Raw genomic sequence first — 11,695 nt, forward strand, 5'->3', positions numbered from 1 at the left:
TATTTATTGACTATTAATACTTATTTATTTTTTACTGCAAAACGTGTCTGGTCTAGTCATTGGTTTAGACCTTGTGATCACTTCCGGTTCAAAGTTTGAAGAGGTCACGGTGTCCTTCCACACGTGTGTTTCCAGGCATAACTAGTACTCGTACTACAGTAGCTAACGTGAGTAGCTGGTAACAGGAACTTAGCAAACAATTTTTTTTTATTTACTAGTCAAATTGACCAACCTATAATCATGCTAAGGACGTTTTCCCGAGCGGTGAGTTCCGCAGTTCGAGTTTCTACTACCTCAATGTCCTCGACTCCTGCTCTTCATCCTCTTACGAGGTCGGTGTTATACTCTCCAAACTCAGGAACAACCCGGCCTTTCACCCGGTCTCTCTGGATGATGAGCAGTAATGGCGCAGCATCGGGATACCGACCAAAACTCTTCAGTTCAAAAGGACGGAGTCCTGTATCCTGTGAATGTGTGTCGCTACATACGGAAGGTAACTAGCTAGGTAGTTACTGTAGTATGAGTACTAGTTATGTTAGCTAGGTAAATGACCCCCCCCCCTCCACTTGCTTGGTCTTGTTGAACTAGTTAGTTGTGTGTGTAAAACAATGAAGGAATAGCTGCGACCAGCTTGTAAAACATGGACATATTTTGTAACATATGTTCTCATGTAACTGTCTGTCTGGAGGGGCGACATTGGCAAGATATGTCACCAATGTGTGTCCCCTTAATGTATGGAACCGTAATGTCTATAGTATCTAGTCAAAAGTTAGCTCATGGGTTTATCAAGCAAGACCGCATGTTTTAGAGCTGATGATGAAACCAGCTACTGAGTGTGATGTTAGCTGGCGAGCCATCCTTAATGGTATCTGGACCTGTGTCGAGCAATGCGCATGTGACCTTGGAAATGGAACATGGGTGGGTGCAATAATCTATAGGACTAGGGTGTCGTTAATAATGACTTCCCTGTTTAAAAAAAAAATAAATATTATCTTATTAACTGCTCTGTTTCAGGAGACAAAGCCTTTGGAGATTTCCTGTCTGATGAAATGAAAGAAGAGAAGAAGGTCCAGAAAAGCAAGACTGTTCCCAAGATGTCTGGAGGATGGGAGCTAGAGCAGAACGGCACAGAAGCCAAACTCATCAGGAAGCTCTCTGGAGAAAAGTAAAGAGCATGGCGAGAAAATAACGCTACCTCAATATTACATATACATAAACATACCTCCCCCATCCTGAGTAAATATCACATTTTTTACCTTTATTTAACTAGGCAAGTCAGTTACGAGCAAATTCTTATTTTCAATGACGGCCTAGGAACAGTGGGTTAACTGCCCTGCAGAACGACAGATTTTGACCTTGTCAGCTCGGGGATTTGATCTTGCAACCATTTCGGTTACTAGTCCAACGCTCTAACCACTAGGCTACCTACCCCCCCTACACTCTAACCACTAGGCTACCTACCCCTCCTACACTCTAACCACTAGACTACCTACCACCCCTACACTCTAACCACTAGGCTACCTACCCCCCCTACACTCTAACCACTAGGCTACCTACCACCCCTACACTCTAACCACTAGACTACCTACCCCCCCTACACTCTAACCACTAGGCTACCTACCCCCCCTACACTCTAACCACTAGACTACCTGCCCCCCTACACTCTAACCACTAGGCTACCTACCACCCCTACACTCTAACCACTAGGCTACCTGCCCCCCCTACACTCTAACCACTAGGCTACCTACCCCCCCCTACACTCTAACCACTAGGCTACCTACCCCCCCCACACTCTAACCACTAGGCTACCTACCCCCCCTACACTCTAACCACTAGGCTACCTACCCCCCCTACACTCTAACCACTAGGCTACCTACCCCCCCCTACACTCTAACCACCAGACTACCTGCCCCCCTACACTCTAACCACTAGACTACCCACCCCCCCAACACTCTAACCACTAGGCTACCTACCCCCCTACACTCTATCCACTAGGCTACCTGCCCCCCCTACACTCTAACCACTAGGCTACCTACCCCCCTACACTCTAACCACTAGGCTACCTGCCCCCCCCCCAATGCTCTAACCACTAGGCTACCTGCCCCCCCCTACACTCTAACCCCTAGGCTACCTACCACCCCTACACTCTAACCACTAGGCTACCTACCACCCCTACACTCTAACCACTAGGCTACCTACCACCCCCTACACTCTAACCACTAGGCTACCTACCCCCCCTACACTCTAACCACTAGACTACCTACCCCCTACACTCTAACCACTAGACTACCTACCCCCCCAGCAGTTACGGCAGACATTTTGTTTTGACTATGAATACAGTTGGATGTCCTATCAATAAATGCACACCTGCACAAAAGTAACCCGGTCAGGATTCACATAATTTGAAATGTATTCTTTATAGAATCATTGTCTGATCTCTTCCCTTCCTTGCAGAGTGACCGTCACATTCAACATCAACAACAGTGTTCCCCCTAACTTTGAAGAGGAGGCGGAACAAGTGCAGGGACAGAAGTCGGCAGAAAGTGAGGTAAGTCTTGAGCTGGAATGATGATAAACCGAAAATTAGACAGGCTTCCTCTTACTGAAGCATTTTGATTATGTAAGTAATTTTGCAACACAACATTCCTGTAGATTGATCTAAATGTAAAATCATTATTTGGTCAACAGTAATAGCCTGCCTATGCATTATGTTGATTCTTGCTATGAAAGTATTTTGCTTTTGGTTGTTATGTGAGTGAGCCACTCACTCTCTCTGCCCACTGTGACACGGAGGACGGAGAGATGCCTTCTGAGAAGCACAAGCATATGACTGTTGTTCAGAATGCTGTTGTGGGGGAAAGACAGTTTTCAAAGCAACTACTGTTGGACTATTCTAATCAAGTGAGAGAGACTGTCATTTCCTCAAACAATCATCTTTCTTGAATATCGATTCATTATTGCAATAATGAGACTGGTTGACCCAACACCCTTGAGTGTTGGGCTGAGAATCTAACCTTTACAGACAATGCTCTTTCTTAAATGGCTGATACCAAGAATAGATTAGGGGGGTACCAGAAGCCACTTTGGGTTCATCCTGTTGTCATCTGCCTCTTGTGTTATTTCACAGATAAAATGAAATGTTTGTTCTATTCCTTCAGGCTACTATTCTATCTCAAGTCACACACACACACACACACACACAATTCTGGCCCAATCAGACCGGAGACAGATCTCACATGTACCACTAATCATAGAATGCAATGTGGCTGTTTGGTTTTCATCACCAAGCCATCTCTTAAACAGTTGCTTGCCCAAGCTTCAAAGACTCCTCTCAGTTCGTCAGAATGAAGAGAGAGGTCTAAGAACCCTACTCTATTGCATAAGACAACCATTCGGTGTATAAACATCATCTTGTAATTTTGCTGCCAAGAGTCATAGCTTTCTGTGAGTATATCATGTATTTCTCACCTCTTAATATTGAGTTCACGGCACCACTTTGCTACCTGAGTAGGCGGTGTAGTATGGTTTTGGAGCACGCCATTTGCGGTGAATAGGCCAAGTGGCCTAGTGCTGGTTAGTTTCTGTACCACATTACATTTACTGATATCCATGTAGGCTAATTGATCAATCTATCGAGCAACAAGATAATATTTAGAGTTGTCAGTCTAAGTGCTTTGAGTTCCGACTTCCTCGGGTGGTGAGTAACAGGTTATAGTCTAGGCTGATATGAACAAAGACGGCAAATTCATCCCCGACGAGCCAAAAATAAATCAGATAATTCTGGATCCTGTTTTTGACAGGTGGCACATCAAAATATCAGTCACGCATTCCCTGGATATGTAAATGAAATGGCTTACTTTTTGAATCACTAGGCAGGTTTCCATTGACCCAGTTTTATTTTACAAAAGCAATGACGCAAAATAAAATCTTTGACGTGTTTCATGGAAACTGCAGATATGGGAGACATTTTCTAAAGACCACGGGTTGATTTGTCTTTTGTCAAAATGTATTTATTGCAACAAGTTATGATAAAATAAATGATGATCGCTGAATACTTTTGAAGGTACATGGGGAACGTGATGTAATCACTTAACTATAAGTTCCGATCCACATTTAATTCTAAATGCCGACTGCTTGCAAAATGGATTCTTTCAACAACAAATAATGTCTCTTTTGAAGGACAGGGATTGTCTTGACTTTTAAGAATGCCTGAATTGCTTCGCCCGGGAAGTTTCATCATCCAATTATTACAGATCTCCAGAAGTGTAAGTTTCACCATGGCACTGAACATGGCGCTACGTTGGCACATGAGAACTATTACAACGTGGCAAATATGTAATCGAGTAAATAGTCAATTATTGCATTCTATCCATGCTGGCATTCATGGTCTACCTGAGACATGATGGTTGGGAGGGCATACTGGCTGTCACCAATTTAATTAAGGTGCAATATGCAGAAATCGCTCCGCCATTTCCTGGTTGCAAAAATTCTAACAGTTTGTCTAATTTTAGTTTGACAAAACAAGCAATGTGCTGAGAATCATTGTACCAGCTACACCGCTGTGAAATATCTTTTCAATAACCAAAAATATTGTATTTTCAGCTGTTTTGAAGTTGGTATTCAAAACTGAAAGTTAAAAGACTAAAAACTAAACTTAAGAACGGGAAGCATAGAATAGCTCACTTAGAACAGATCTACCGCTTCTTAGACTTGTATTCAATGAGAATGACAGATCTATAACTCAAGTTTCTCTGGGAATTTGATCAGGCCGCCCCAAGATGTTACATATTGCAGCTTTAATTTGCGATTTTCCCAGATGGGTAACGGAAACACTTCTACCACAAAATGTTTATTAAACACTAGTTTTTTGCGCAAATTAAGTAGATTTTATTTTTTACATCCAGCAGTTTTTATCGACATGATCATTAAATGCACTCAAGCAGATAATTGTCACATCTATTTTCTATACAAATTTTATAAATGTTGACAAAAAAAAAATCACTGGACTAGTTAATGGAAGCATAGCTACTGGTTACCGTCTCAGTTAATACTTGGCACGGTGAGGAAAAAAATAATTGTTTCGCACTCTGCTGCTTATATAAACTGTCCATTAACTTATATAAACTCAGCAAAAAAAAAGAAATGTCCCTTTTTTCAGGACTCTGTCTTTCAAAGTTAATTGGTAAAAATCCAAATAACTTCACAGATCTACATTGTAAAGGGTTTAAACACTGTTTCCCATGCATGTTCAATGAACCTAGTGGTTAGAGCGTTAGACTACTAACCGAACTAGGCAAGTCAGTTAAACACAGACGGTGGGCAATTAAGGTCACAACTATGAGAACTTAGGACACTAAAGAGGCCTTTCTACTGACTCTGGGGTAAAAATGCCCAGGGTCCCTGCTCATCTGCGTGAACATGCCTTGGGCAAAGGAGGCGTGAGGCCTGCAGATGTGGCCAGGGCAATAAATTGCAATGTCCGTACTGAGAGATGCCTAAGACAGGGAGACAGTATGGACAGCTGATCGTCCTCGCAGTGGCAGACCAGGTGTACAACACCGAATATCACACCTGCGGGACAGGTACAGGATGGCAACAACAACTGCCCGAGTTACACCAGGAACGCACAATCCCTCCATCGGTGCTCAGACTGTCCGCAATAGGCTGAGAGAGGCTGGACTGAGGGCTTGTAGGCCTGTTGTAAGGTAGGTCCTCACCAGACATCACCGGCAAACCCACCGTCGCTGGACCAGACAGGACTGGCAAAAAGTGCTCTTCACTGACAAGTCGCGGTTTTGTCTCACCAGGGGTGATGGTCGGATTCACGTTTATCGTCGAAGGAATGAGCGTTACACCGAAGACCTGTACTCTGGAGCGGGATCGAGGGTCCGTCATGGTCTGGGGTGGTGTGTCACAGCATCATCGGACTGACCTTGTCATTGCAGGCAATCTCAATGCTGTGCGTTACAGGGAAGACATCCTCCTCCCTCATGTGGTACCCTTCCTGCAGGCTCATCCTGACATGACCCTCCAGCATGACAATGCCACCAGCCATACTGCTCGTTCTTTGCATGATTTCCTGCAAGACAGGAATGTCAGTGTTCTGCCATGGCCAGCGAAGAGCCCGGATCTCAATCCCATTGAGCACGTCTGGGACCTGTTGGATCGCAGGGTGAGGGCTAGGGCCATTCCCCCCAGAAATGTCAGGGAACTTGCAGGTGCCTTGGTGGAAGAGTGGGGTAACATCTCACAGCAAGAACTGGCAAATCTGGTACAGTCCATGAGGAGGAGATGCACTGTAGTACTTAATGCAGCTGGTGACCACACCAGATACTGACTGTTACTTTTGATTTTGACCCCCCCTTTGTTCAGGGACACATTTATTCAATTTCTGTTAGTCACATGTCTGTGGAACTTGTTCAGTTTGTCTGTTGAATTTTATGTTCATACACATGTTAAGTTTGCTGAAAATAAACGCAGTTGACAGTGAGGACGTTTTCTTTTTTGCTATTTTAGTTGTGTATATACATAGTTACATTTATCGCTATATGAATTTGTCCATGCCAGCTGTTACAACGCTAAGCCTTGTGTGTTTCTTAACAGCCAGATGTTGTGTCAACACCCAACTTTGTTGTCGAGGTGACGAAACCAGCAGCAAAACATTCCTTGGTGTTTGACTGCCATTATCCTGAAGATGAGGTAAGATATCCTACAAGTGAATCATCATTGGCTATATGGTCCAGAAACATTTCATTAATAGAAGACATCTTTATCAACAGTTATTGGGAAGCAGGCTTTGATTTGTTCCTTACCGCATTTTAAGTAATAAATCTAACAATGTTGGGTTAAATTGATTTCTCAGGTAAGCCACGGTGAAGGGGAAGAGGAGAGCGACATCTTTTCCATACGTCAGGTCAGTTTTCAGCCAGAGGGAGATGGAGAGTGGAAGGAAACGTCCTACACACTCAACACAGACGCTCTGGACTGGGTAAGAGCTGATGCTCATGGTCTTTCCCTCAGCATGTCTATCATTACTGATACTTCATTATTCTAGCCTGTTGCCAAGAGGGCAGAAAGACTGGTACCCAGGCTATTATTATTAATCTACGATTACTTTACTGCCAACAATAGGACATTTTCAGGAAGGCCGTTTTACTTTAAATTTGGCCCGGCTTATAGGTTTTCCTGAGTTATGTGCTTCAAACTGGCCTGTCTCTTTTGCTTCAGGCTCTGTATGACCACCTGATGGACTTCCTGGCTGACCGGGGGGTAGACAACACGTTTGCTGATGAACTGATGGAGCTGAGCACTGCCATGGAGCATCAAGAATACATCAAGTTCCTGGATGACCTCAGTGGCTTTATCAAATGTAATTAGTGTGTAACTTAATGAATTGTGTTCTGTTTAAATTTCAGACACCATCCCCTCTAAATATTTTCCATTTGTTTTTCCAATCTAATTTTGGAAGGGGAAGTATAGGTGCAAGAGTTATTGCATTTGATGTTTCTGCAGCTTTTAATTTCATATTGAACCATTTTGCTGCATCTTACTGTAACTGAGGTTAATAAAGGCTGTTAGGTTAGTATCAATGTTGACCACACATCTACATTTTAGTCATTTAGCAGACGCTCTTATCCAGAGCGACTTACAGTAGTGAATGCATGCATTTCATGCCTTTTTTTGTACTGGCCCCCCGTGGGAATCGAACCCACAACCCTGGCGTTGCACACACCATGCTCTACCAACTGAGCCACAGGGAAGGCAGTGAGACATGACATGAGTGGGTTAAGCATGATTTTATTGCTGACATGTGTACATTTCCCTCATTACATGACAACAGTGCAGAAGAGAAATTAAGCCAGTGATCATAGCAAAAGGATTTGATTCATGCATTGAGCTGGTTGTAGCAGTCTATGCGTACCTTTTCAGGGAGGAAGGAAGGCCTCCAGGAAAACATCTGAGACACGTAACAGGAAGCATCATGATCAGAGCTGTGGCATCCCATTGTACTGCCGTGACTACTTTTGACACGGATTCCCTTGTAACGTAAGTTTAAGACATGCTCTGTATACCATTCAAACTAAAAATGGCCCAATCTTACTGTACAAATATAAAGTCTTTATTTCAGAGAACAAAAATCCTCCCACGGACACAGGAGGGTTAAAATCAGACTTTTCCCCTGGTAGGATGGGTGATTCACAGAACTATGGACAGGTAATCACAAGCCTGAAATCAGAAACAAGAGTCGATCAGTCACCCTACTCTGCATTCAACGATATGATAACTAGTCAAGGGTAATGGCTTTGACACCTGAAATTAAACCCGTGCAGGACCCCCTTAATCAAAAATATTATGACTTATCAGAATACATTAGGAATGTTTAACATGATAAGCGAGGCACTACAACAAGGACAGTACGTGTAGGGAGCGTAGTAGTGATACTAGTTAGTGTTACATTATGGCCTGACCTCCCAAACACAAGAGGATTGTAAGTATGATAAAAGACAACTTACGTCCCAGGTGGCACTATTCCCTTTATAGTACACTACTTTTAACCAGGGCCCATAGAGTTCAGGTCAAAAGAGGTACACTATGTAGGGAACAGATTGCCATTTGAGACATGTATTCAAGCCAGTCAGTCACCTTGCAGCTCATCATGAGGTTTGGAGCGCTGTCTGCATTGGAGGCCATTGAGAAGACAGGGTTCTGAAGACAATCCTCCATGTGTTCAGTTACCCTCCTCTCCAACAGACACTGCAGAGACTCTAGGGTCATGTTGCTTTGCTGGAGACGAGATGAACAGACACTGACCATGAGGAACAGAGTGATCAGCACAACAGATAATCCAACAACAACAAAAAGGTCCATTTTAATTGTGTATAAGATATCATACAAACCCTTGTGTTGATGTAAAGCCCACATGGACAGGATGTAAAATGGCTGTTCACAGCTAGGTTGTGTCTGAAATGTAGACAGTCGCACAGTCCGTGGTTTAAGAGTCTTAACTAGGACACATCAGAGCAAGTGCAATAGCATATCAAGTCACATCTTGGCGAGACTTACACATGACATATGGGACATATGATTTGCCTTTCCCCTTCCAGCCCTTCCACAACAGAATTCAAGTACTGCTCCTCAAACTGCATGCTTTTCTCATATTCCTCAATGATGGAGAGCTCTGGAGAGAGAACAAGTTGCATGTCATTCAGAGAAAACCATCTATGCCCGTCCTGTTTTCTGGTCTGCGTTTGTGTGCAGCTGTGTGTGTGTGTGTGTGTGTACTAATACAGTCAGGCAAGATTCATTTGGGAATTAAACTACCTTGAGACATAAGTTCCTGTTGGATTTCTTCAAACACTGCCAGTTCATCATACTCCTTCATGACACTGTACATCTGTAGAGAAGACATGAGGTAAGCTCTAGTAGCTATCTAGTATCTGCCTTATTAAAAAAAAAAAGTGTATTTCACCTTTATATAATGTCATGTTACATAACTCATGTAAAATTAGCTGTTGATGAGTTGTATGCATGTGTCATGTTAGCGACACGATTACCTCTCATGTACAGTCATTAGTAGGCAACTGACAACCCCTCACCTCTTCCATTCCGTCTCTGCGCCACAGGGAGGGCAGCCCTCTGTTGACTGACTGAAGCGCATTCCACTCTTCCTCCATCACCTCCTGGACGAAAACAGAGCCCTTGGTGCTGCAGTGTTGACCATCTCCCATCTGACGGTACTTCTCCAGTAACCTGGATCGGCTGTTTTTCAACCTGTCCACGCAACGCTGAGGAAGAAAACATTACAAAAAAGTTAACCATCAAAACAAGTTACACTTCATGAGCTAAAGCCTTGGCATTAACTCGGTGAGCGTTATTTCAATTCTGGTTTCCGCTAGATTCAGATCAAGATTACGCCTAAATGTTCCAATGTTTGGCCTCGGGTCTATCAACTAGCCGTGGTTAACTTGTTAGCAAGCCACCGTCCAGATATTGATAATACTCCATAAGTAACGTTACCTTCCTGTAGGTTTCCTTCCATGGTGGAGTCGTCCCCTTGTGAAGAGAACGATGTCTGTGTAACGCATCCATGATATCAGTAGCTTTGATGATGTACCGTTTAGTGTATATAAAACAAACAAAAAAAACCTAACTAGCTACAAGTTCACAACAACATACCAAACAGTTCTGCTTTTGCGCATTGTGGTCGAGTTTTAAGCTTTTCGACAACCCGGAAAGTTGTTACTAAGCCTGGGATATGTAGTCAATCGAGTGGGTCGCTGCCTACACGCAACTCTTCCTCTCTGATAGGAATGAACAACCTGTTTGGCAAAAATATTAGCAACTCTTTTAATACATTGAAACTATGTTTTTATATATATATATATAATTCCCAATCATTAATCATTGATCATTCAAAAAATGTCAATTCTAGGCAGAGATAAATATATGTGTTGTCCATTTGCACGTTGTTGCTGTCACAGTGTATGTTGACGTCATGATATGCATCTACTGTTTTTTTCACCAAAATACAAAATGTCCATATGTACTTCACATGGACACTGTAGGAGAAGTGGTGGAATACATACTTTTCTAGTATCGATAGCAGTCTTTATTCAGTCTGCTATCACTTCTAGCCATAGGCAGCATGTCCGTATGGCAAGGGGAAGCTATGAGCTTTCCCTGAAGTACATTTAATTACCAAAATTATACTTATACAAATAAAATAATTAAAACAGGCAAATACACCAGAAAGCATGATTTGGCCAAAGAGGATCATTAGCCTACAGCGTAGCCTACAGTCAGAAGAGCTCACAATTTGAGCAGCTCGCACGGTAAAATACCAAATAGATGATTGTTGAGTTGCGTCTGTCAGTGAAAAGCACAGAGACCCAGACAGGCATATCACAATATTTAAAAATACAATCACAGAAAAAACTATTTGGAAAGCAAATGGCTATTGCTGTAAAGAGAAGACAATGAAAATACTCCAATCTGTCTTTTGATGTCAAAATGCTCAACTTAAATGAGCGAACTACAGCATGTTTTATTGGCACCAGAGGAGGACATCGGCCATATACCGAAAGGCTGCCATAACATAAAGGCTGCCAACTCAGTTACACTGTAATCCTCCATAACATAAAGGCTGCCAACTCAGTTACACTGTAATCCTCCATAACATAAAGGCTGCCAACTCAGTTACACTGTAATTCTCCATAACATAAAGGCTGCCAACTCAGTTACACTGTAATCCTCCATAACATAAAGGCTGCCAACTCAGTTACACTGTAATTCTCCATAACATAAAGGCTGCCAACTCAGTTACACTGTAATCCTCCATAACATAAAGGCTGCCAACTCAGTTACACTGTAATTCTCCATAACATAAAGGCTGCCAACTCAGTTACACTGTAATCCTCCATAACATAAAGGCTGCCAACTCAGTTACACTGTAATCCTCCATAACATAAAGGCTGCCAACTCAGTTACACTGTAATCCTCCATAACATAAAGGCTGCCAACTCAGTTACACTGTAATTCTCCATAACATAAAGGCTGCCAACTCAGTTACACTGTAATCCTCCATAACATAAAGGCTGCCAACTCAGTTACACTGTAATCCTCCATAACATAAAGGCTGCCAACTCAGTTACACTGTAATCCTCCATAACATAAAGGCTGCCAACTCAGTTACACT

The 11,695-nt window shown here is 42.8% G+C and overlaps 2 protein-coding genes across 2 annotated transcripts; one reads left to right on the forward strand and one right to left on the reverse strand.

Annotated features, from left to right (window-relative positions):
* Positions 1-80: 80 nt before the first annotated feature.
* On the forward strand, positions 81-7,595 carry LOC106603944 (complement component 1 Q subcomponent-binding protein, mitochondrial). Its single transcript, XM_014198200.2, has 6 exons — positions 81-493; positions 1,015-1,165; positions 2,455-2,548; positions 6,604-6,699; positions 6,863-6,988; positions 7,228-7,595. The coding sequence occupies exons 1-6, from the start codon at positions 241-243 to the stop codon at positions 7,375-7,377; spliced, it is 870 nt and encodes a 289-aa protein (XP_014053675.2). The 5' UTR covers positions 81-240; the 3' UTR covers positions 7,378-7,595.
* Positions 7,596-7,782: 187 nt separating this feature from the next.
* On the reverse strand, positions 7,783-10,188 carry rpain (RPA interacting protein). Its single transcript, NM_001140629.1, is given in 7 exon segments — positions 7,783-8,226; positions 8,644-8,784; positions 8,898-8,961; positions 9,064-9,178; positions 9,322-9,394; positions 9,597-9,785; positions 10,018-10,188. Coding segments are annotated over 7 exon segments (684 nt in total). The 5' UTR covers positions 10,090-10,188; the 3' UTR covers positions 7,783-8,196.
* Positions 10,189-11,695: the final 1,507 nt, after the last annotated feature.

Source organism: Salmo salar, chromosome ssa04 (assembly GCF_905237065.1).
Source record: "Salmo salar chromosome ssa04, Ssal_v3.1, whole genome shotgun sequence".
NCBI lineage: Eukaryota > Metazoa > Chordata > Actinopteri > Salmoniformes > Salmonidae > Salmo > Salmo salar.